Below are 27,041 nucleotides of genomic sequence, written 5' to 3' on the forward strand. Positions count from 1 at the left end.
GTGTTGCAAAGCCCTCCCCTTTCCCCCACCCCCCACATTATACATGCTAATCATAATACCCCCTTTCTTCTTCCCTGCCCTTATCCCTCCCTACCCTCCCATTCTCCCCAGTCTCTTTCCCTTTGGTAACTGTTAGTCCATTCTTGGGTTCTGTGATTCTGCTGCTGTTTTGTTCCTTCAGTTTTTCTTTTGTTCTTATACTCCACAGATGAGTGAAATCATTTGGTATTTGTCTTTCTCTGCTTGGCTTATTTCACTGAGCATAATACCCTCTAGCTCCATCCATGTTATTGCAAATGGTAGGATTTGTTTTCTTCTTATGGCTGAATAATATTCCATTGTGTATATGTACCACATCTTCTTTATCCATTCATCTACTGATGGACACTTAGGTTGCTTCCATTTCTTGGCTATTGTAAATAGTGCTGCAATAAACATAGGGGTGCATCTGTCTTTTTCAGACTGGAGTGCTGCATCCTTAGGGTAAATTCCTAGGAGTGGAATTTCTGGGTCAAATGGTAAGTCTATTTTCAGCATTTTGAGGAACCTCCATATTGCTCTCCACAATGGTTGAACTAATTTACATTCCCACCAGCAGTGTAGGAGGGTTCCCCTTTCTCCACAACCTCACCAACATTTGTTGTTTGTCTTTTGGATGGTGGCCATCCTTACTGGTGTGAGGTGATAGCTCATTGTGGTTTTAATTTGCATTTCTCTGATAACTAGCAATGTGGAGCATCTTTTCATTTACCTGTTGGCCATCTGAATTTCTTCTTTGCAGAGGTGTCTGTTCAGCTCCTCTGCCCATTTTTTAATTGGATTATTTGCTTTTTGTTTGTTGAGGAGCATGAGCTCTTTATATATTTTGGATGTCAAGCCTTTATCGGATCTATCAGTTATGAAAACATTCTCCCATACTGTAGGGTACCTTTTTGCTCTATTGATGGTGTCCTTTGCTGTACAGAAATTTTTCAGCTTGATATAGTCCCACTTGTTCATTTTTGCTTTTGTTTTCCTTGCCTGGGGAGATATATTCATGAAGAAGTCGCTAATGTTCACATCCAAGAGATTTTTGCCTATGTTTTTTTCTAAGAGTTTTATGGTTTCATGACTTACATTCAGGTCTTTGATCCATTTTGAATTTACTTTTGTGTATGGGGTTAGACAGTGATCCAGTTTCATTCTCTTACATGTAGCTGTCCAGTTCTGCCAGCAGCATCTGTTGACGAGACAGTCATTTCCCCATTGTATCTCCATGGCTCCTTTATCGAATATTAATTGACCATATATGTTTGGGTTAATGTCTGGAGTCTCTAATCTGTTCCACAGGTCTGTGGCTCTGTTCTTGTGCCAGTACCAAATTGTCTTGATTACTATGGCTTTGTAGTAGAGCTTGAAGTTGGGGAGTGAGATCCCCGCCACTTTATTCTTCTTTCTCAGGATTGCTTTGGCTATTCGGGGTCTTTGGTGTTTCCATATGAATTTTTGAACTATTTGTTCCAGTTCGTTGAAGAATATTGTTGGTAATTTGATAGGGATTGCATCAAATCTGTATATTGCTTTTGGCAGGATGGCCATTTTGACGATATTAATTCTTCCTAGCCAAGAACATGGGATGAGTTTCCATTTGTTAGTGTCTTTAACTTCTCTTAAGAGTGTCTTATAGTTTTCAGGGTATAGGTCTTTCACTTCTTTGGTTAGGTTTATTCCTAGGTATTTTATTCTTTTTGATGCTATTGTGAATGGAATTTTTTTTTCTGATTTCTCTTTCTATTGGCTCATTGTTAGTGTATAGGAAAGCCACAGATTTCTGTGTGTTAATTTTGTATCCTGCAACTTTGCTGTATTCTGGTATCAGTTCTAGTAGTTTTGGAGTGGAGTCTTTAGGGTTTTCTATGTACAATATCATGTCATCAGCAAATAGTGACCGTTTAACTTCTTCTTTACCAATCTGGATTCCTTGTATTTCTTTGTTTTGTCTAATCGCTGTGGCTAGGACCTCCAGTACTATGTTAAATAACAGTGGAGAGAGTGGGCATCCCTGTCTTGTTCCCAATCTCAGAGGAAAAGCTTTCAGCTTCTCGCTGTTAAGTATGATGTTGGCTGTGGGTTTATCGTATATGGCCTTTATTATGTTGAGGAACTTGCCCTCTATACCCATTTTGCTGAAAGTTTTTATCAGGAATGGATGTTGAATTTTGTCGACTGCTTTTTCAGCATCTATGGAAATAATCATGTGGTTTTTGTCTTTCTTTTTGTTGATGTGGTGGATGATGTTGATGGATTTTCGAATGTTGTACCATCCTTGCATCCCTGGGATGAATCCCACTTGGTTGTGGTGTATGATCCTTTTGATATATTTTTGAATTCAGTTTGCTAATATTTTATTGAGTATTTTTGCATCTACATTCATCAGGGATATTGGTCTGTAATTTTCTTTTTTGGTGTGGTCTTTGCCTGGTTTTGGTACTAGGGTGATGTTGGCTTCATAGAATGAGTTTGGGAGTATTCCCTCCTCTTCTATTTTTTGGAAAAGTTTAAGGAGAATGGGTATTATATCTTCTCTGTATGTCTGATAAAATTCTGAGGTAAATCCATCTGGCCCGGGGGTTTTGTTCTTTGGTAGTTTTTTGATTACCGCTTCAATTTCATTGCTGGTAATTGGTCTGTTTAGATTTTGTGTTTCTTCCTTGGTCAGTCTTGGAAGGTTGTATTTTTCTAGGAAGTTGTCCATTTCTTCTAGGTATTCCAGCTTCTTAGAATATAGGTTTTCATAGTAGTCTCTAATAATTCTTTGTATTTCTGTGGGGTCTGTCGTGATTTTTCCATTCTCATTTCTGATTCTGTTGATGTGTGTTGATTCTCTTTTTCTCTTAATAAGTTTGGCTAGAGGCTTATCTATTTTGTTTATTTTCTCTAAGAACCAGCTCTTGGTTTCATTGATTTTTTCTATTGATTTATTCTTCTCAATTTTATTTATTTCTTCTTGGATCTTTATTATGTCCTTCCTTCTGCTGACTTTAGGCCTCATTTGTTCTTCTTTTTCCAATTTTGATAACTGTGACATTAGACTATTCATTTGGGTTTGTTCTTCCTTCTTTAAATATGCCTGGATTGCCAGATACTTTCCTCTTAAGACTGCTTTCGCTGCGTCCCACAGAAGTTGGGGCTTTGTGTTCTTGTTGTCATTTATTTCCATATATTGCTGGATCTCCATTTTAATTTGGTCATTGATCCATTGACTATTTAGAAGCGTGTTGTTAAGCCTCCATGTGTTTGTGAACCTTTTTTGCTTTCTTGGTACAATTTATTTCTAGTTTTATACCTTTGTGGTCTGAAAAGTTGGTTGGTAGGATTTCAATTTTTTGGAATTTACTGAGGCTCTTTTTGTGGCCTAGTATGTGGTCTATTCTGGAGAATGTTCCATGTGCACTTGAGAAGAATGTGTATCCTGTTGCTTTTGGATGTAGATTTCTATAGATGTCTATTAGGTCCATCTGTTCTAGTGTGTTGTTCAGTGCCTCTGTGTCCTTACTTATTTTCTGTCTGGTGAATCTGTCCTTTGGACTGAATGGTGTATTGAAGTCTCCTAAAATGAATGCATTGCAGTCTATTTCCTCCTTTAGTTCTGTTGGAATTTGTTTCACATATGCTGGTGCTCCTTTGTTGGGAGCATATATATTTATAATGGTTATATCCTCTTGTTGGACTGAGCCCTTTATCATTATGTCATGTCCTTCTTTATCTCTTGTTACATTCTTTGTTTTGAAGTCTATTTTGTCTGATACTAGTACCACAACTCCTGCTTTTTTCTCCCTATTGTTTGCATGAAATATCTTTTTCCATCCCTTGACTTTAGTCTGTGCATGTCTTTGGGTTTGAGGTGAGTCTCTTGTAGGCAGCATATAGATGGGTCTTGTTTTTTTATCCATTCAGTGACTCTATGTCTTTTGATTGGTGCATTCAGTCCATTTACATTTAGGGTGATTATCGATAGGTATGTACTTATTGCCATTTCAGGCTTTAGATTCGTGGTTACCAAAGGTTCCAGGTTACTTTCCTTACTATCTAAGAGTCTAACTTAACTCACTTAGTATGCTGTTACAAACACAATCTAAAGGTACTTTTCTATTTGTTCTCCTTTTTCTTCCTCCTTCATTATTTATGTATTAGGTATCAGATTCTATACTTTTTCTCTATCCCTTGATTGGCTTTGGGGATAGTCAATTTAATTTTGCATTTGCCTCGCAATCAGCTGCTCCACCCTCCCTACCATGATTTTACTATCTCTGGTGACAGCTATCCAACCCTAGGAACACTTCCATCTATAGCAGTCCCTCCAAAATAGACTGCAGAGATGGTTTGTGGGAGGTGAACTCTCTCAGCTTTTGCTTATCTGGAAATTGTTTAATCCCTCCTTCAAATTTAATTATAATCTCACTGGATAAAGTAATCTTGGTTCCAGACCCTTCTGCTTAATGGCATTAAATACACCATGCCACTCACTTCTGGCCTGTAAGGTTTCTGCTGAGAAGTCTGTTGTTAGTCTGATGGGCTTTCCTTTGTATGTGATCTTATTTCTGCCTCTGGCTGCTTTTAACAGTCTGTCCTTATCCTTGATCTTTCCCATTTTAATTACTGTGTGTCTTGCTGTTGTCTTCCTTGGGTCCCTTGTGTAGGGGGATCTGTGGATCTCCATGGCTTGAGAGACTATCTCCTTCCCCAGATTGGGGAAGTTTTCAGCAACTACCTCCTCAAAGACACTTTCTATTCCTTTTTCTCTCTCTTCTTCTTCTGGTATCCCTATAATGCGAATATTGTTCCGCTTGGATTGGTCACACAGTTCTCTCAATATTCTTTCATTTTTAGAGATTCTTTTTTCTCTCTGTGCCTCAGCTTCTTTGTATTCCTCTTCTCTAGTTTCTATTTCATTTATCGTCTCCTCACCATATCCAACCTGCTTTTAATACCCTCCATTGTGTTCTTTAACGATTGGATCTCTGACCTGAATTCATTCCTGGGTTCTTGGATGTCTTTCTGCACCTCCATTAGGATGTTGATGATTTTTATTTTGAACTCCCTTTCAGGAAGAGTCATGAGGTCCATATCATTTAAATCTTTCTCGGGAGTTGTATTAACAATTTTACTCTGGACAAGATTCCTTTGGCATTTCATGTTTGTATATGGCGCCCTCTAGTGTCCAGATGCTCTATTCTGGAGCTGCTGAGCCCCTGAAGCAATGTCAGGGGTCGCAGGGGAGCGGTACTGGGGGTAGGAAAGAGCTGTTCCCTGCCTCCTGGCTCCTGTGCCTGTCTCCACTGCCTGAGCCAGTGGGCTGGGCACACAGATATAAATTTTTGTCCCAGAGCAGCCAGATATGGATCCCTGCTTTCCACAAGCAGCCGGAGTCCCAGTTACCCCAGGAACTCTGCCTGTATTAACTTTCCAACCCGGTAGTCATGCGAGTCTCATGAAAGCACCATGAAATGTGGGTTTGTGCTCCCACCGTAGATCTCCGGAGCTAGGTATTCAGCAGTCCCAAGCCTTCCACTCCCTCCCTGCTCCGTTTCTCTTCCTCCCGCCGGTGTGCTGGGGTGGGGGAAGGGCTCGGGTCCCGTGGAGCCACAGCTCTGGTACGTTACCCTGTTCGCTGAGGTCTGCTCTTTTCTCCCGGTGTGTGCAGTCTGACGCAGTCCTCTTTCCTGTTGCTCTCTCAGGATTAGTTGCGCCACTTAAATTTTCTAATTGTATCCAGTTTTAGGAGGAAGCCTCTGTCTCTCCTCTCACACCGCCATCTTTAGTGAGCTAATCCATTTTTATGAGCACAGACCTATCAGGGTGAATGAAACACCTTTTAGACATGAGTGTGTAAGGTGAGCTCTGGCTGAAACTTAAATGTGCTTCCTTTGCAGAGGGAGACCAAAGGGCAGTTCCTTATTGACCACATTTGCAACTACTACAGCTTGCTGGAGAAGGACTACTTTGGCATTCGTTATGTGGACCCAGAGAAGCAGAGGGTAAGAGCTGACCTTTGTCCAGACCCATTTGGGGTAATGACTCAGGCTGTGGCCGGGGGTTGAAGAGGTTCTTCTCAGATCACCCATGATGTACTCTTATTCTCATGATTATTGACAACATGAAATTAACCAGACCAGGGTGTGTGGTGTGTGTGTGTTTGTGTAAGAGACTCTGGCACTGTTCCCACTGGACTAGGTGGGACAGGAACAGAGGAAACTTATCTTGGGCCTTTCTGGGAGGTCACTCCCTCCTGGTTGGAGAGGGAATGTTCCTATGTCCTTTGAACCCAAAGTTTGCTAAAGTTCCTCAAACAGTGGTTACATAAAATGTCATTATAGAGATAATCCACCCAGCACTATAAAAAGCTATTGGAGAGAAGAATGGGGGAGTGACTGCTTAATGGATATGAGGGGTCTTTTTGCAGGGAGTGATGAAAATGCTTGGAACTTAATATGGCTGGTGGTTACACAACATTGTGAATATACTAAATGCCATGGAAATGGACACTTTAAAATGGTTGGTTTTATGTTATGTGAATTTTACTTCAGTGAAAAAAAAAAGGTTTTGGAAGATGGAGGGTTAAGATACTTTGAAAGCTGCTCTTTGGGCATCTCTAAATTTGACAGTCCCTGTTGTGACCCTGTTCCTAGACACACTTATTCCTCAGTATCTGTTGGAGTATAAGAGTGGGCAGGGGAATCTTGCCTTTTGAGCTGGCATATGTGCCTGGGGGAGCTCAGGCATGGATTAGGCTGGACTCATAGTCATATAAATGTCGCTCACATCCAGAAGGCCCCAGGAATCTCCAGTTTCTATCACCCGGGGTTTCCCATTCCTGAAACACTGCTGTTGGTCTAGCTGTGGGTTAAGAGGCCTTGTACCTGCTCCAGTCTCTGTTTCTTACCCTGTTGGACTGCCAACCAGGGCAGTGCAAGACAGGGTCAGCTGTGGGGGTGACCAGGGATGCAGGGACAGGTCCCTTCTGCCTTTGTTAATTTGCCGTTGACCTTACCAGTGTCTCTGGTTGTCTTCTGTCCCCTCTTCCCTCCTGAAAACCTCAATACATACTTGGTTTCTTATTTCCTGACTCAGTGCTATGAGGAGAGGCTCCCAGAGTTTTCTCTTTATTTTCATAAAGGAGGAGGCTGTTAAAGGAATATTTTTTCTGAAACCTGGAAAATCTTACTTTTGCTCTTGGAGTCTAATAGGACCTAATCTTCTATAAATTGATGTAACACAGTAGCTCAGAAGACGATGTTGCTTTCCTGCGGTACTTGCAGGAACCCTTTAATGGGACAAGCATTTAACTGAGGGAGAGGAAGGGAGGCGGACACTGTGGGATACAGGACTGACATAAGGTCGCAGAGAAGATTAGTGTGGTATTTACTGCTGATTAACAGTCATTCCCAGAGCTGGTCCTGCAACAAAATCACCTTAGGTGTTGACTGAAAATGTGTAGTGTGGACTTATTCTAGACCTCCTGAATCAGATCCCTGGGGTTGGGGCCAGGAACATGTTTTAAACATATCCTTGATATAGGTGATGGGCAAGATTCTACCTTTGATGCAGCCATCCCAGCTTTGGTCTTCTGATCAATGTTGGGGACCATTAGTTGAGTATGTGTCATGTGCCATGAGTTTTACTGACATGACCCCTAGTCTTTCCTAAAACACTGCAACAAAGGGGGAAACTGAGGTTCAGAGTGGGTCAGTGGCTTGCCTAAGGCTGCATGGCTAGTAATTGTTGTAGGGAGGATGAAATTTTAACCCACATTCTTTCTGGTCCAGCTGCCAAATGAAAATTTGGGGCATAGACTAGACTAGGGATCTGTAAACCCTATCTGTAAAGGACCAGATAGAAAATATTTTCAGCTTTGTGACCCATACAACTTGTCATAATTATTCATTTATTCTGTTCTAGTGGAAAGCAGCCATAGACAACACCTAAATCAATGGATGTGGCTGTGTTCCAGTAAAACCTTTACCCAACAAAAGTACTTTACAGAAAAATAGGCAGTTGTCCATAGTTTGCTGACCTTTGGCCTAGATAATAGCTGGAAACCTCTTAAATACATAAAAGCCTTTTTCATTTCATAGTCTCAAAGTATCCCTCCAGCTCCAAGATTTTTTTATTACAAAGGGAAAAAGAAGAGCATCATAGTGGAGAAGCCTGGTAAGCTTTCACCAAGCAATCAAGGTCAACGTCACCAGCAAAAACACATGCCAGCGTCACATGCCCTCTGATACCCTGTTCTGAGAAGCCTCCGTCATCTCTGGGGTATTCTTCCCAGTCATGCATAACTTCACTCAAATCTTGAGGAAACATCAAACTAAAGTGAGTTATTTCTCCAGAGTAACTTAGTAAAGTGTAAGGTCAAAAAGTCTTCAAAAGTGTTAAGGTAATGAAAGACCAGGAAAGACTGGAGAATTCTCACAGACCAGAGATGCAACACTGAGGCAACGCGGGATTCTGGCTTGGCTTCTGGACCAGAGAAAAGTATAGTAGCAGGAAAACTGGTGAACTTCAGATTAAGTCTGTACTTTAGTTAGTAATAATGTGTTAATGTTCATTTCTAAATTTTGGTACTATAGTTATATAATATACTAACATTAAGGGAAGATGGGTGAAGGTTGTACTAAATGTCTAAAATTACTATTTTTTGCCTTAAAAAGAAGTCTTTAGGTGGATTGGCTTCATTGGTCTTTACATTTTGACTTGGTTTAGATTAATTCTTAGTATTCAGACTTGGGTAGTAGATTAATGGAAAAAATGTGGACTATTCCCCAGAGAAAGCTGATGTATCCATTAAATTACTTAGAGGGCCACCTGAAGAGCTGTTTCCTCCCCTCTTCCCCCCGCAGCATATAGCTGTTACAGCCGTTTGATCTGAGGGTACAGTATGAGTGCAGCCTCCACATGGGTTGCAGAATAGTTACTGCATGAAGCTGCATGAACTCTGTACTCAGAAAGATGTGGATTCAATCCCATCTCTGCTGGTTCATAAACTGGGTGCTCTTGACCAAGTTATTGAGCCTTTTCTGAGTCTCTGTCTTGATTGTTAAGAGATAGCAATACCTACCTGTAGGGTTGATATGGGAATTAGGGTTATGGTATGTAAATGCTCAACTAGTTGGTATATACTGAGTACATGGTATGTATTTTTATTATTACAATCATTATACATAGGCTAGGTCTAGATGAGGCAATTGCATGAGGAAATACAGCTATGATTAGCAAGTCTAAAACCTAGTCTATAATCTTTAAACTGCTTTTAAAGGCAGGATGGCCATTATTATGATCTGTGGGGGAAGAAGAGGGAAAATGAGCCTTGGATAATTAGAAAATTGGGTTCAAAGGCACAAAGATATGCTGATATGGAGTTTTAAGTAGAGATTAATTGACCAGCATTGGGTTTTTGCCAGCTCATGTACTTTTTCCTCAATGGGAAATAAAATCAATGAATTATCTGGATAGAAAACGAATCAAAGAAAATCAAGTTAGTTAGAAAAGCTGATGTGGAACTTACCTCTGCTGTGGGAGTTCGTGGTTTGCCTACAGCTCTTTGCAACTTGATTTACGGTAAACCATTGTGGAATATTAAATATTTAGCACTGTTACATTTGGAACACCATATGTTTGACAAGATGTCTCATGCCCCATATGCTCTGAGAGTGGTGAGGACTGACTCAGTAGATGACTATCTCGTGCTATTTTAATGGCAAGGGTCCAGAATTTCCAGTATTTTAAAAATTTGATGTAGGGAGGAACAGGTTGAATAGTGGTCAATAGAAATCTCCTTTAGTTTACATCACATTTGTCTTAAGAACTCATGTAACTCTAGTTGCCTATAATTTAGGGAGGTGGTGGGTGGTATTCCCTTCATCTCCATCTCATTGATGGAGAAAGCTGGGACTATACATTTAGAAGTATAGGAAGGAATAACTCCAGAAGAAAGGGTAGTACTTAGCTTAAGTCCAGGTATTTTTATTAAATGTAGCATATTGTTTCCACCACTTCTGCTCAGGGGTTTGGGTAACTTCTCTTTGGAAGGGTGCAGTTTTGAAATAATGAGTTTGATTTCATAATTTTAGTTTCTATGGCTATGGCTTGAGACGTCCTTTGTCCTGGATTTCTATTCTTGTTCTTCTACCCTTTCCCAGGCCCACCTAGGGAAGTCACCCCCAGTGCCTTAGAACTATGGAAGTACCCTTCCCCTAGCCCAGCCAGAGGAGGAATTATACCAGGACCTGGTTGCAGATAGTTGGTTTATAGTCTGCAGGGAGGTTGGACCCAAAGCTTTTGATTCTAACTTCCTTATTTCTAAGCATCTGATTAACCCACTTACATCAGTGTCATTGACTTACCTACTTAAGGGGCATTCTGACTTGTACCCACAGACAATAAATTCACTTTGGAAATGCACCCCCCTGGGGCAGTCTCCTCAAGCAACCTTGTGGTAGGGCACTGTGGGTCACGTGGCCACCTGACACACTTTGCGAGGATGACGGGGGAAATCCTGGATGCAGGGACATGCTGAACCCTGATGTTTCCCTTCCCCTCAAATATAACAACAGCTTGAGGCTTTTATATTGATGGCCAGAAAGAACTAGTGAGCCTATCAGTGAGTTTTATTAATAATGGAAAAAGACCTTTCCATGTTAAAGCAATTTGCTTTTTCTAGAGACACCTTTGGGGAGGACACAGAATAAAATAAAACCAGGCCTGGTAATTTGAGGTTTCACTCTGGGGATGGTGCCAGGAAGCCAGACAGCATTATGTCCCACCAGCTGCTCCTGCCACTGAAAGCCTGCTTCCCGCTCCTGAGGACAATTGCTTCACAGATGCTCGCAACTAGGAACCAGAGTGGTACCTGAGATTTAGGACAATGCTGCACTGAAGGGTGGTGCTACTGCCTCAGGCCCTTGGTCTAGAATTTGCTTACTGAGTCTTCTATGGTTTTAAGTCTCGGGGGTATTAAAAATCAAGACTGCTTGGATGCCTGTTTTGGGAGGGGAATGGACAAGTAACTTGGTTTTATGGGAAAGAACTTTAAGCACTCCAGTGACAAGGAACACAGCACTCTACTAGCACCTTGAAAACTGGAGATACTGTCCTGTGGTTCGGTTGTGGCCCAAGGTATTAATGCTGACAGATTTGGGGAAATTGTCATATTCCTTCAGGAGAAAGAAGAACTTGGGGTTTAACTAAAATGATTGCTTATAATTGACTCTGTCTACACCTGATGTCCCCTCCTGGGAAGAGATGAGATGCCTATAAACACAGGTTGCAATTGAAAGACACTTAGCCAACTGGGATGCTATGATTTCAGTGGTGAGAGAAGCAAACACATGAACTGGTTCCCCTGTTGGGCTGAAAGGCAGATACGAGAATAAGTGGGGCCAGGAAAATGCCATTTTATCCCTATTTGAGTTAGGGATAAAGGAGGATATCTTAGGTAGGACAATCTTTGTCCTTGATGGTGGGAACCTCCAGGGCTTTGTTCAGATGAGGATGGAAACTGATCAAGGAGATACAGTTTGAATATCATCATTAGAGAGAAACACTGGAGGCTTCTAGAAGACAAGAACATCAGAGCTGACTAGAGACCAGCAAGTTTGGAAGTTTCAAAATAGCTTTCAAGACAATTCTTAAGTCAAGCTGGAAAGAAGACTAGAATGTAACTGATAGATAACTTGGAGAAATAAAAACAGTTCAGGTGAGGAAATGACAATTTGAAGTAGACTTTATTTCATTTTCATGCCTGCTCCAGCAGAGGTCTTTCAAAGGTTCAATTATGATTGGGTGTTAAATCCACGGACAGTGATAACGAGGACTGTTTTCAAAAATATCTCAACTGGGTGGCTTAGGCAGGACATTTATTTCTCAGTGTTCTAGAGCCTGGGAAGTCCAAGATCAAGGGTATGACAGATCTGGTGCCTGGGGAGGATTCTCTTCCTGCCTTGCAGCCAGCCTCACAGGCAGAGAGAATGCACTCAGTTTCTCTTCCCTTCTTAGGAGGATACTAATCCCATCCTGGGGGAGCCTCACCCTCTTGACTTCCTCTAAACCTTATTACCTTCCAAAGGCCCCACCTCCAAATCCCATCTCAGTGGAGGTTAGGGTTTCAACATATGAGTGTGTGTGCGGGGAGGGAAAGAGGCGGCGCACAGTTCATAACTAGGTCTCTTACTCCTGGTAATCTATTGCCATGTAACAAGCCACTGAGATTTGGAAAGACTTAGCACAATTTTATCATGTTTCAGGATTTTTTGGGTGAGAAATCTTGGGCCAGAAATCAGCTGGGTGATTCTTCTTGTTTCACACATGTTTACTGGGCTCACTTACTGGTGTTCAGCTGGTGGCTGGTCTGGTCTGGGGGATCTAAGATGTCATCATTCATATGACGGGTGCCTTGATGGAGATGACTGGGAGGTGGCTGTGGGGGTCCCTTCCTCTGCCTGTGGTTTCGGGGCCCCTCCGCATGGCCTCTCCAGCAGGGTGTTTGGATGTCGTACATGGCCACTTTGGGCTCCAAGTACAACTGGAACCATTTACTAAAAAACTGTAGGGAGAGTGGGTTTTGGTGAGAGGCAGTAGATTTTGGAGATGTTGAAGTGGAGATGTTCAGTGTGTATTTGCAAATATGGATCTGAAGCCGCATGTAGAGGTGTAGGCCACAGATGGAGGTTTGGGGGCCCATGAGGTCGTCATTACTTTAGAGCCTGGAGAATAGATTGCAGAGCTGAGGGAGACAGCATAGAAGGAGGAGAATCTGAAAGCTAATAGAACATCCATATTTTAAAGGATGGTCCAGAAGGAGAAATCAGGAAAAGGGACTGACCAGGAGCATATGGAGCAGAATGAACAGAAATGAGAGGGAGACCTTCAGGAAACATGGGTAGCTGTAGAATCAGTAAGGGAAGGGGCTCTGGTGAAGGAAAGAGGAAAGAGGCCCAGAGAACAGTATTGCTCAGGTCAAAGCTCAGAGCTTTGATGCTAGAATGACAGGCTCAAATCCTCTCCCTGCCACTTGCTGGTTGTATGACTTTGAGCAGGCTCCTTAAGCTATGCCTCAGTTTCTTTATCTGTAAAACAGGAATACTAATAGTATCTATGCCATAGGGTTGTTGTCTTTTTAATTGGAATATAGTTGATGTGCAATTTTATGTTGGTTTCAGCTATACAACATAGTGATTCTGCAATTACATTATGGAATGCTATCATATAAAGATATTACAGTATTATTGACTGCTATGCTGTACTTTCATTCATGTGACTAATTTATAATTGGAAGTTTGTACCTTTTTTTTCCTCTTCACCATAGGGTTGTTGTTTAAATGCATATTAGTTCATATTACCAACATATGTAAGTAATCTTTTTACTATTCTATGCTATGAAGAGTTTGAAATGGTCCATAGGTCTGACAACTAAGGAAATCTTTGACCTTAAAACAGTTTGGTGACAATCTCAAATTTATATGGCTTGACAGCAAATGTAAATACTGGCAAATTCCATTGTAACAAGCTTGAAGGAATCCCCTAATTTCCTTTATAATTGCATTTGGTATCCCAGTGTACGTAAAAATAAACATAATACATGTTTTTACAAACTATTGCATTTTCAGACAACTACAGTTTTTTTGTTTTATTTTTTTTTTGAGTGTACAGTAGTATTTCTTGGATGTAGAATGGGTTTGCACATGATTGTCAGGATGGCCTCCATCTGTTTTTGTAAATGAAGTTTTACTGGAACAGTTATTTCTATTCATTTATGAATTGTCTATGGCTGCTTTCATGTTCTAACAGCTAAGTTGAGTAATCCTAGCAGAGGCTATGTGGATCTCCAAAGCCTAAAATATTTACTATCAGGGTCCATTATGGAAAAAAAAAATGGTGCCTTTGCTTTCTTACGCTTCCTGTTTCTGCCTCTTCCCTACAGTTTCTTCTGGCTGTAACTTCTGTTTTGCTCATCCCTGAGGGCCAGAATGCAAAGGCAGTTATTGCTGAAGGAGTAAAAAAACACTATACCGCAACAATGAAGGTTTTCTTGGGTAGATCGACTTCAGAAGGACAGTAACTTTGGAGTGTACCTGAGCTAAAGATACTCCGGCTGTTGCCATTGTGTTGCAGATTTTGCTGAAACTGGAGAGGAAACTGTTGTTTCCTGGGAGCTAAATAATAGGGCCTAGGTCTAACTCGGCTATCCAGAACACTGGGAAAGCTGTATTCATTTAGATGGCATTTGTTTTTCCCCAGCAGAGGCCACGGGGCCTAGAAATAGCATAAATTGGCTGGATAATGCAGGACTAAGTTACTCTGAGGCTTTGTCCAGGTGAGATGTGAGAATCAGGCTGTCTTTTCAGAGCTATGATGGGAATCTGTCAGATTTTGGATCTGATTTCTCCTGAGGGGAAAAGCAGTCTCCTGTTTAGGGAGGTTCAGTCTTTCTTATTTAAAGCCTCATTTGTTATTTAACACACTTCTCTGGGCTACCAGATTATTCTGGTGTTGAACATCAAGGGTTTTGAGAAAGATAACAGATGTGTAATTTATTCTGTAATCATCGACTGAATCAATATTAACAGAAACTCAGGATGTGAAGATAATTGTTATATTGTTTACTTTGAGGAGCTTTTCTTTTTTTAATCTCATCAGCTACCAAATTAAAATCAATCTACTTAGTCACAAATCACCACCTCATACCCACCTTCTTTTTCCCTAAACAAGCCAAAGTTAGAAAGTACAAAAGAAATGAACCATTTCTATGATGAGGCAGAGAAAAATGCTGTCTCCAGGCTAAGCACAGCTGGGCCTAGCAACATTAAAAAGAAACATTTGTTAGCAATGTTCTCATCCTTGAGGTTCTCCAAATGTGGAATGTAAGAGCTGAAGGACTCTTAGGGCATCTGTCCAAGATCACAGATAAGGAAATCAGGGCCTAGGGGCATCTCTCTGCTTTCTCTCCTTTTATAAGGCTTCCTTCTACTCTTCAAGCTTCTATCAATCAAAATACATTTGTTCTAAAAAATGGCTTGAAATGTGGTCAGGCTAGATAGTCAGTCCTGAAAACCCTTTCAGGGGACCTCTCACTGGGGATTTACAGGTTATTAGGGTTGAAGTCTAAGACAAAAAACATAAACCTCCAAGGGAAGGATTTTAAAAACAACAGAGGACAGTTTTTGATGGAGAGTTAGGGAGGCTTTCTTAGGTCTGGTTCGCAGAAGCTGGTCCTGAGATAAACATTCCAGTTTTTCCAGGAAGTATTCCCAGAAAAAAACTTGTAGGAGAGTTGGGGGAGGAGGCTGGGGGGCGAGGAGGCTGTGCCAAGTGCATGATGCTGGACAGTCATGTGGAGAAGAACTTGAGCTCAATCCTGTAGAGGAACTCTGAAAGGGTGCAGGTCATGCCTTCTGGTTGTCCTGGCTAAGGGGTGAGGGAGCTGGGGTATTTATCCTCCACGCCTGTCAGTTATCAGTTAAGAGCTGCCCCGTTGTGGGTTGGGGGTGAGTGGGGAGGCTCATTCTCCACCCTGCAATGGTTCCAGTAACCTGAGGGCAGTGTTCCCCCAAAGACAAGGACTGCTGTATAGCTGAAGGGAAAGAGCATCCGAGGGGACCTGGGAGAGTGGTGACAGTATCTCTGGGGACACCTTCCTGAAATCTTCCAGTCATGCTAAGGGGTGCCTCCTCTGGCTCATCTTACTCCCAAGCTTATTAGGTAGAATCAATGACTGGGCCTTAGCTTCCTTAGTCTTTGGAATTTTTATTCAAAATGAGAGTTGAGGAAATGGTTTCAGCTGCAGTAAACCAGTCACAAATTCAGCTATTTGATTGGCACACTTTCCTTTCTGCCTCTCTTAGGGAATACAGTTTCCAGTAAGGAAACAGACTTTAAAAAAAAGCCTATATTCCAAGTAGCAATTGAGAAGAAAATAGCAATAGCATAAGTGTTCCAAGCCTCTTATCTAACTACCACGCATACATTATGTTTATTTTGTCACAGGCATGTAATCCATCTGTACACACAGTGACAGCGGAAGTTGATGTAGTCCAGACTGGACTTCATTGCCCAACTCATAATGCTAAAGAGAAGAATGAAAAACAGGAGAATTGTCTGTTCATGTAGAGCAGAAGGCAAGTCGGGTGGGGAGTGAGAGGGGAAGACGGTGACAAAGGCTCACCAGAGAGGCCATTGCACCAACGTACGCGTCTGAGTGAACCAGAACATAGGAACAGCCAGTGTTCACTGATGCTCCAAGCTCTGTGCTAAGGGCTTCCTAATGAATTAACCCATTTAAGTCTCACCATGATGCTGTCAGTGAGGAGACAGAAGAACTTGCTGGGGGCTCACATCACTAGTAAGTTGCAGAGCTGGAATTCAGGCCCAGAGTGCTGGCTTCTGGATGGGGCCACAGTGCCCACTTGGGTGCTTGGCTGAATTTGGCATCCGCTTGTTATAATGAAGTTCTTAATTACATATTAAGTTTCTTAATTACATATTAATTACTCTTATATCTACCTCTATCCTCTGAGTAGAGCTTAGCTTTCTTTTTTTAAATAGATTTTTAATTATTCATGTGAGATACCAATACATGAAAAAAGTTTAAGTTAAAACATCACAGATGAAATAACAGAAAAAATGGAAGTCATGGTTTCCTTTGATGAATGGCCCTAAATCCCGGTTCTCTCCCTCACTCATATCAGTTTAGTGTTTAAAATACACTTTGAGGCTTATTATGTATTCTTTGAAAATATATGGTAGCATTTCTTAGTTTTTATTTAAAAAAAAACACATTAGTTGTATGATATCCTAGTTCAGAGGTTCCCAAACTTTCTTGGTTCATGGCTCTCAGTATTTGAGTAATTATTCCATGGTGCCTTAGGTCAAAAGAATATCTAATAACTATTAGATATTAGATAACATAATTAGAGGTAGGTCCAAGCAACTTCATCAGTATTTATGTCCTAACAATTTAATGGCGATATAAAACATTACACCTATGAAAATAGAAAATTACTAACAGAATGTGTGCCTGCTGGGCACCCCCAGGCTCCTCAAACCCTGGGATGAGACCAGACACTGCTGCTGTCATGCCTGGTCTACACCTATTTTTGTCTGCTACTTGCTTTTTATCACAGCAACCTCTAGAAACCCAGCTTTGCAAGAAGTATGGTATCAAAAGAAAATATGATCTAATGTTGGAACTGGGAACTTCCTTGGTCTCATAGTTCACACAGTGGGTGTCCAGCAGAGTCTAGTATGGCTGTGTTTCCCAGAGAGACTTAAGAGCACAATTTGGGTGTTAAGGGCAGTCGTGGTTATAAATTTTGCAGTTCACTTTTTTTGTCTCATAGTGTGCCTTAGAGATCTAACCATGCTGCACACAAAAATCTACCTCATATAAAATGCTACTACAGGATCATCCAGAATATGAACAGACCACAGTTTATTTACCATTTTCCTGCTGATGGCCATTAATGTTTTATAACTTTATGTGGCATTGTAGTGACCGTCCTTGTTCTGTTCCTGTTTGTTGACATAGGCAAATTAGAGAATAAAGGAATTTCTTAGTCATAGGCCAGTTGGGTTTTTAAATTTTAGTATTAACAGATCAAGCTTGACCCTCTCTGGAGAAATACTTTCCTTGAATCTCTTGAAACATTACTGCTGGCTTATTTTTCTTATGGCTATACCCCATGACTATCCCACTGAGGAGGAATAGTCCTGGAAAAGTATATAGTGACCACACTGTAGATGTAGGTAACTGAGATACACAGGGCCTGAGAGGCAAGGTAGGGCGTGAACAGACCAAGAGGAGGACGAGGCCAGAACAGATCGGAACCTGCAAGGCATATTTGGTAGGACAATGAGGAGGCCAGTTCACTTTTTGTAAATAATTTATTTAGGGCACAGATGCCAAATACCTTGCAAACATACCTTAAATATCCCCTATGCTCCATGCCAGACATAACCAATCCATCACTGCATGGCAGACATGGCCAGTCCACCACGGCACTCATTCTCACCAAGCCTGCAGCCAGTTGGAACTGTTCCTCACAGCCCTGGGAGATCAGCACCGACCACCTGGGGTGGGCACACAAAAGAAGCCTTACCTGTGGTCTCTGGAGGCAGATGGAAGGAGGGGCAGGTTGAGCTTAGGCAGAGAAGGGCTAAGAAGTTCAAAGAATACCAAGCAAGGAGAACTGGGAAAACATATTTTAGACTTCATTGACAAAACGACTATCCTCCTTGGTGAAAGAATAGTAATAGGTATTGACCTCTGGCTGCTGCTGTTTGTTTTCTTGCCTTAGTTCTAAATCACCCCATTTTTTTCTAGAAAAGTAATTCAGTCACCATAGGCCCCTTTTGTTATTTTCCTCCACAATTCCCATGTATTGAAAGATATAGTCTACCAGCTAAACTGTACTTATTGAATAACAGCATCAGTAAACAAACATTTATTGCATATTTTTCACATGCCAGGTACTGTTTAAGTGTCTTATGTTCATTAACCTTTTATTAACTTTTAAAATTCTTAACAACAGTCCTGCAAGGTAGGTACTATTACTATTCCTGTTTTATAGTTGTGGAAACTAAGATGCAGGTTAAACGTTAGACATTTTTCCCAAGGTTAGATAGCTTAGTAAGTGGTGTAATCAGTGCATTTTTCACTGTTCAACTGTAACTGTGTTAAGGCCAAGTGTAATTTTTGACTAGAAGAAAATAACCAGAAGTAGAATGGTGGTTTCCAGGGGCAGGGAGGAAACAGAAATAAGGAGTTACTGTTTAATAGGTACAGAGTTTTAAGTTTTATAAGATGAAAAGAGTTCTGGTTCTGGGGTGGGATGGTGGTGATGGTGAAACACCATTGTAAAGATATTTAATACCACTGAGCGGTATACTTAAAAAGGGTCAGGATGGTGAATTTTATGTTATGTGTGTTTTACCACAATAAAATAAAGTGGAAAAAACATAACCAGGTGCATAACCAAAATGAACTGATATGATTTTGACCAGAAACAAAGAAACTTGCTTTTTCGGTCTGTCTCTGCAACATGTATGGATAAATGTATGGTTTTCTGTTAGACATCTTATAATACTGAAATAGAAAAGGACCCCCATTCTTCTTTTTGAAGAAGGCAGGGATCTGAAACCCTGGATTGGAAACTACTGATTTGACCACTCAATTGTTCAGCTCCTGGGGAAAGAGGGAGTGTTCAGCAAGAAGAAGAATAATTTTAAAGCAGACTGCTCTGTCAGGAGGGCACATGGCCAAGGTTAAGGGCCTGTGCTCTGGAATCCCACTGCATCCTGGCTTCAAGTTTAACGTTCTGAGCCCCCAGTTTCTCATCTGTAATCGGGGTGGTAGTGATAGCCTATGGAAGCTCTTGGGATAGCACCTGGCACTTAATGAGCTAGAATTTGTTGAGTGCTTATTAAACTTCATGGTTGTGCATTTATATCAAACAATAGGGATAATACAGAGTTTTGAGGCTCACTGGGTGGCACAAATGAAATTGAACCGGGTAGATGCTCCACTCATGGTGAGCTTCCTCCTCTTCTTGCCTTTCTGGTATTGAGTAGTGGGGGGGGGTACCCCATAAGTGAGGATCCCCTTCCTCTTGATGGACACCCAGTGGCACTTCTCTTACCATCTTTACAAACTGCAGGTGTATGAAGTGATGCTTCCTGACTTTCCCTAAGTGGCTTCAGGGACATGGTGGTAGGTGATACCAAAAGCTGCCTAGCCCTCAGCATGTTGAAGTGACCCTCAGATATGGTGTGGAGAGAGCTGGCCAGCATGGTGTCTGCTTCAAATGCTTGCCAGTAACAATTCTGAGCTACCCAGATCTTTGGGCTTCTTTGTTTAGTGATGGAGCTGATTTTTCCTTGTGCTGACCTCAGGTCTCTGAAATAAGATATTTATTTGTATTTTCTACTATATAATAAAAATGATAAAAATCATTTGTCCCTCCCTATAATAGTGGAAGAACCACTTGTGTGTGTGACAGGGCTAATACTGGCTTGGCCCACCGTTAACCTGGAAGGAGGCTGCCCGGATGGGGAGCAGGGTGCCGATGCTGTCTTGGACTGTGACTCTTTGAGGTCATGGATGTCAAAGTCTTTAGCCATCTTCGGCTTGTCCAGAGCAATGGAGCTCAAAGAATCACCTAGGAGCCGGCTAGAGCCACTAGAACACCCCATTTAAGTACGTGTTCTTTGTCCTCTCCTAGCAACTGTGTGACTCAAATACTACTCAAAGTATTAATTCTCTGTAATTTATACCCTTGCCTGGGGTGTTATTATTGCTGAATTGTTCATGTTGATCTTCAGAGGGCAGAACCCCAAGGAATATCTATGGGAATGAAGGCTGTGCTTTGGAAGAAGAAGATCTGTTAAATTCCTTTTAGTTACTAAGGATGCCTCACATGATCCACCCATTTGATCCACAATCTCTTTTTTTCTCCCCAGCACTGGCTTGAGCCTAACAAGTCCATCTCCAAGCAAATGAAATGTAAGTGTCAATCTGTGGCTTCACTTTTGCTCTGAAATGTCCAAAGATAGATTCTGTTGCTTGACAAAGTTTCTCCTGCCAGAGGGGAAATGGATGGAGTTGAAGATCTGTGGGTGGGCGGAGGCTTCTCCCTCCTGGTGAGAACTGTGTACCATCTCCTTTCTTATTTGCTGGCCTCTGGCCTCCTTGTAGTCACTATTTCTGCAGCTGCTTGTGTCTTTCCTCCTCCCCACCATCTCACCCTCATATTTCGTATTTGAACAGGTGCATTGGAATTAGGTGATTAAGTATCTGTTACACACAATCATCAGGTACCTGGTACCTTTTGATTGTGAGGGTTGTTAGTAAGTGCTTTAGGGTGGGGAGTTGAGAGGAGCAGGTGTTTTCTGGAACTAAAATCTTGCTGGTATAACGTTACTGAAGATTGCGTTATTCTTGTCCAATTCTTGAACTCTCTAAAATAAAAATTTTTTTTCTGGGTCATTTTTCTCAAGCTCTGGTTTTCTGAACTGCCTTTAACATTTTTTTAAGTTTAAAAATTTTTTAATGGTGAGCTCTTGGAAAAGTCAGCCTGGGAGACATCACTGAAATATCTGATCATCCACTTGGGGTGATGCGAAGAGGGTGTTGACTGGTGGGCCTGGTGCCACGATATTTTGTCCTGGCCACCTGTGCTGGGCTGGAGTCAACCTGCCTTTATTTATGGGTTGTAGAAGAGCTTCTGAACTGCACCTTGGAAATTAACTGCCTGCCCTGGAATCCATTTATCCCTCCATGCCGACTTTCCTAAGGCTCTGAAATGTAGGCAATAAATCAGTTTCACATTGGAGACCAGGTTAACCCATATTATGTCACTTGTCATCATTCAAGGGATTCTTTCATTTTTCAAATATGAAGAAATTATTCTGGGCAGAGTTTTTAAGTGGGAGAAGAAAGAAACTGAACATGGCAAACTAGCAACCAACTTACTTGTTCCTTAAACTTACCTTTTCCCCTCTCACCCTCTCCCTCTCTCATTTCCCACTCACCCTTTCCTCTGTTCTTTCTGATTCCTTCCCTTCCCTCTTCCACCTTAAGAGCAAACTCTGCTTAGTGCAGGAAAGACGGCAGGTTGTTCTGGAGCAAGCGGACCCCTGTGGGTAGCTGCCGGGAGCCACGGGTGCTGCAGGGCCCAGATAGGAAAGCTGTATGTGGTGAAAACAGGGCAGCAGCGGGCACAGAAGGTCCAGAGGAGTCCAGCTGTCAGAGTGAGGCTGGAGTAGAGTCGGGACAAGCGTCCTAGGAGAGGGAGTAGTTCTGAGGTATCAGGAGGCTGTGTATAGAATGATATGTAGGATAATGAGAATGAATTAACATGCCTGAGAAAAAATAGCTGATGCTTAGCTGTTATCCCTGAACTACTGTTTTGATAATTTTATTTAAAAATATTTAGACAAATTTCCAGTAAATTTATTTATAGTAAATGGTTCTTTGATTTTGGTTCTTAAATGGCATGAAGTATTTTCCTTAGACCACACACATTTTTGAAATATAAATTTATCTCTGTAGTCAGAAAAAAAATTTAAATTGGTGAAGAATTTGATTTGCTGCCCAAGAGCTTTCTCTCTCTTTGAAATAAAACTGAACAGCCAGCTGAAAATTTATGTTTTATAAAAATGGTTTAAAGATTGACATTTGACTACTGGCCAATTTCAATTTAATGACAAATGGAATCTGAATCTGGAAAAAAGAATTGGGTAAAATTCAATTTCTGAACCATACAGGGTGACTCACTAATTCTAGGAATTGGCAAGGGTCTTACCCATCCTTCTGTCCCCCCTGTTGCATTTTTAAGGACATTAGTGAGCAAGAAATCATGTGATTTTCTCAAGATCACAAATCTGCTTTTTGTTGTTGTTCTTAAATGGATATCCTGGAAATACTAACTTCATTATAAATTAGAAAAAATTTTAATCTAGGGCTTATATATTATTAACCCAGAGAAACTGGGTCCAACCCCTGGGACTCATCTGTGAATTTATCAAAAGGATCTGGTTCCAAGACCCCAGGCAACTTTCTCTTTGCGTACGGGATGACTTTTAGATTCAGAAATCCCTGTGGAGGCAAAGAGGGCGTAATGCCTTGGAGAGAAGGTTTCTGCCGTTTCTGTCTCAGTCACTGGTGATGACCCTGTTCAGGTCCTTTGACTATGGGTGTTCCAGGAATTGTGTTTCCAAGGGTTAGCTGAAGGTCAGCTGTCCTGATTAACAAATCCTGTATAGAAGTTTTCTTATTTCTCATTAGTATTTAAAAAATACTATATTTTGATTTTTCCTTTTATTTGGTTTTTCTAGTTTCATTGAGATAAAACTGACATAACACTGAGTAAGCGTAAGATGTACAACATAATGATTTGCTATATGTATGTATTTGCAAAATGATCACCCCAGTAAGATTAGTTAGCATCCATCACCTTACACCGATACCTACACCTCACATTATTAGAATAGTTTTTAAATACTTTATCTGTGGTTTTTTCTAATAGTTCACAAAAGTTTAAAATGAAAACCAAAACTATTTCCCTTCTCTTACCCCTTATGTCTCTGAGCCCATGCCAAGAGAATAATTATTGTTAACAAAATTTTATATACTCTTCTGGTTTTTTTTTAATGTATACATAAGACCCCCAACATAGATAAGGCCTTTTATAAATAAATGAGATCAATCTTTATATATTATTCTTCACCTTGTTATTTCTGTTAATAATTTGAGGTTTTGTGATCAGTGATTGATGGTCTCATTTTAAAAATGGCTTTCTGATAATTATATGCATGTATGCAGTTTATTAGTAGACATTAAGATAGTTTATAATGTTTTGCTATTATAAATTATGCTGCAATAAACATGTTTGTATGTACAATCTTGCATCTTACATAAGTATTTCTATACTAGAAATTCCTAGAAGTGGAATTGTTGGATCAAAATGTATATACAGTTTACCTTTCCTTAGAGAGAGATTATAGTAATTTACTCCCGCTAATATATTACATGAGAGTACTTGTTTTCCCAAAATCTTCTTGAAAATAGGTATAATCACACCCACTCTTATGGAGACTTTAAATTTGTAAAGGAAAATAAATATTTAATTAAAAAACTAATTAATTAGACAGTGACTTGATTGCGTATAAATTCTAAAGTTGGGAAACTTCTTAAACCAGAGTCTTATTTCTCCTCTGAACATAGGAGTCACTTTAAATTTTATTTTTTTCAATGAACACATGACAAAATTGACTTTATTTTGGTGTATAGTTCTATGAATTTTAACATATGGATTTGTGAACCCTCTACTACCGTCAGGATACAGAGCAGGTCCTCATCCCCCAGACCTCCCTCATGCTGCCCTTTTGTGGTGACCACACTCACTCCCCCAGCCATAAACAACCCCTGGTCTGTTCTCCATCAGTGTGGTTTGTGTCTTATCAGTGGAATCATATAGCATGTAATCTTTAAGACCAGCTTCTTTAACTCAGTGTTAGTAACTCTGAGATTCATGTAAGTTGCTGCATTTGTTAATATATGATATAGAAAATCAGTGATAATAAATGTTGGTCTTTGAAAATGCCAAGAAAATGATGAACCTCTAGCAAGACTGGTAAGGAAGAACAGAAGACACAAATATCAGGGATGAAAGGCGATATCACTACAGACCCACAGAACAACTCTAGGCATGTAAGTTTGACAGTTTAGATGAAATGGACTCATTCCTCAAAAACTACGGATTACCAAAACTTACCCAATATGAAATACATAACTTGAGTAGTTTTTATCATTTTTAAAGAAATTAGGTTAAAAAACTTCCAGAAAAGGAATCTCTAGCCCACTTGCCTATCACTGCTGTTACTGTGAGAAACTCCTTTCCTGCTGCTCAAGCCTTAACTAGGAGCTAGAGCCTTCTCTGTCCATCCTGATGCCCTTCCAGGCATCCCTGAGTTCTGTCCAGGAGTTACTAGTGGGTAAAATGTGGACAGCCCAACACCAGTTCAGTGGTCCTTTGAAAAATCTCATCATCTCTTCTAGTCTGCCTGCTGCTCTTTGCTTTCCAGAGTCCTTAAGTAGCTGCTGCACAGATTCTGTCCAGGTTTTATAGCTGCATTTGTTGAGAAAGACCTGGTGGGGTGCAATGAGTTGATGCTTTCCTGTAGCTAGAACCTTAAAATTGAAGTTTATATCATTTCTTGTCTACTAGGTAACAATACAGGCAGGCTACATGATCTGGGCAGCATCGAGGGAAATGTCCTTCTCATTTCGCTGTTCTATCATTGTATAGTCACAAATGTGGACTGAACTGTTGATATTTTCCTTTAAAGAGTATTCAGGTAGTAGGTTGTCTGCAAACAAAGTGTTAAATGAAATGGCATAGTTTGGGTGTTTGGTTTTCAGAGGCCTTACTTTCCATGTAGGAACGTTACTAGGCAACACAACAGTGACAGTCCTCGCGTACAACCTATACGGTTTGGCCTTGTCCCCATGACTAGAATGTAGTTCAGTGTGTACACCTGTAATGGCACCACCAAGAGGACAAAAATTACACGTCTTACAGGATCTATGTGACCACATGAATTAACATGAAATGTTTTAAAATAGTTCCACGCTATGACTCAGATGTGCAGAGATGTAACATTATTTCTCCATGATTGAATTCAACTTGGTGTGAGCCTCTATTCCCTCTGGAGGCAGAAAATTTAGTCTTGCCATTTTAGGGGAATTTAGGATCTGCCGGTTTAGAATTTGATCTTTCAGCAAATTATTCAGTGAATTCATAATTTAAATGTAGTCACTTGAAAATGCATACCCTATATTGGGACATTTTTCCCATATCAGGAGCTTTTCCTCCTTCCTTATACCGAGAATGGCACCATGAGACAAGGGAAGGTTACATACCATCGTGGCAGTGAGGGTGACATTGCCCTTGTGCACAATCCTGAGCCCTCCCCTGGTGTATCTTAAGTGATTTGGCCTTGTCTCATGGCTTCTTTTCCCCTTGCATCTTCTCTGGATGTAACTGGCCCCACCTGGCCTTTGAGTGTGCCCTGGGCTGTGCTGCCGGTCCCTGCGGACCCTGCCTCCTGGTGGTCTCCATTCCAAGTCCCCTTCACTGGTTGGCGCTCAGCACTTCTATATATTCTGGTGGGGTAGGTAGGGCTGCTCAGCCTCTATGCTACACTTCGGCCTTGTGGAAACTTGAGTACGTGATCTAAGGCTCCCTCTCTGCTTAAAGACCTTGTGGCAGCATTTCTTTAGTGTTCTCCAAAGACCCAGGAATAGGAAAAGAATCAGTGGAACAGAAAAACTCAGACCCTTTATTTATGCAAATGTTGGTTATGATAAAGATTGTATTTCATATCAGGGACAGAAAGATAATTCAAGGCATGACTTTGGATTGCCTTTCCAGTTGGGGCAGGGGAAGCTACAGACATACCTCACACCGTACATGGGATTAATTTCAGATGAATTCAAAAGCCCAAGTTGTTTAGTGATCTATAGGTGTTTTAGGTAAAATTTTAGGAGTATCTTTTATAATTATGGGGTGAACAAGGTTTCCTAGAGAAAATCTAAAACCCAGAAGTAACAAAGCAAAATGCTGACAACTTTGTGCAAAAATTAAACTTTTGTACCGGAATATCTGCATTGTTCTCTGCACAGAGTAGATGCTCAGTATTTATTGAATGAATGACTATAAACGAATTATAAATTAAAACACAAGTAAAAATAATGGGGATAACATTTGCCAAATACATACCAAGAAGTAACTTGCAGAATACGTAAAGTGTGATGCTACCAACCCAATGGCAAGCAACTCAGGAGAAAGATGTAAAAAGACACATAGAAGAAATAAAAGAAAATGGTCAACAAACTCATAAACAGATACTCATTATCATTAGTAACAGGGAAAATGCAAATGAAAGCATACTTTAAAAAAAGACATTTTTGTTTGTTATATTGAGAAAATTGTTACTATTGACTACGTCCAATCAAGGATGAGGATAATGCTTCTTGTGGAGATGTATAAATGTGAAGCCATTTGGGCCAGAAATGTGACTCTGTCAAGACTGAAAATGCCTGTCTCTTCACACGTTAAGGGCAAACAACCTGTTGAGGGCATAGTAAGTGAAGAAATGCAGCCAAAAGATTATAATTTAATCTTTGGATTCCTTTTAGCTCTGGCATTTTTGTAGAAGTGCTCAAAAAAGTAGCTGGAAGGTAATATAAAAATTGTTTCAGATGGTTTAAGTTTTTTTTGTGTGTGAATGTTAAATTCTTTTGAAGGTTATCAGCCATTACTTCTTAGGACTCATTCATTTTAACTTTTTCTCTAGGTAGGGTTAACTTTTATAATAGATAGGTGAGTTTTAATTTTGCAATGTGCAGTGATGTGCTTCACGCGTTAGTTTAGAATGATGAACAATATTCAGCATCAAAATTTGAGATTAAGTGCTGAATACGGAGAATGTGCCTAGTAGATTTAAAG

The 27,041-nt window shown here is 40.7% G+C and overlaps 1 protein-coding gene across 5 annotated transcripts in view; it reads left to right on the forward strand.

Moving 5' to 3' along the window:
* FRMD3 (FERM domain containing 3) overlaps positions 1-27,041 on the forward strand; it is a 267,152-nt gene that overhangs the window by 132,709 nt on the left and 107,402 nt on the right. For 3 of the 5 annotated variants that reach the window (XM_036904323.2, XM_036904324.2, XM_057498555.1), the window contains exons 2-3: positions 5,913-6,017; positions 20,491-20,533. In XM_036904323.2, the coding sequence (XP_036760218.2) occupies positions 5,913-6,017; positions 20,491-20,533 (148 nt within the window). The remainder of the gene's footprint in view (positions 1-5,912; positions 6,018-20,490; positions 20,534-27,041) is intronic. The other 2 variants (XM_057498554.1, XM_036904325.2) reach the window with 2 other exon arrangements.

This window comes from Manis pentadactyla, chromosome 3, assembly GCF_030020395.1.
Source record: "Manis pentadactyla isolate mManPen7 chromosome 3, mManPen7.hap1, whole genome shotgun sequence".
Lineage (NCBI taxonomy): Eukaryota > Metazoa > Chordata > Mammalia > Pholidota > Manidae > Manis > Manis pentadactyla.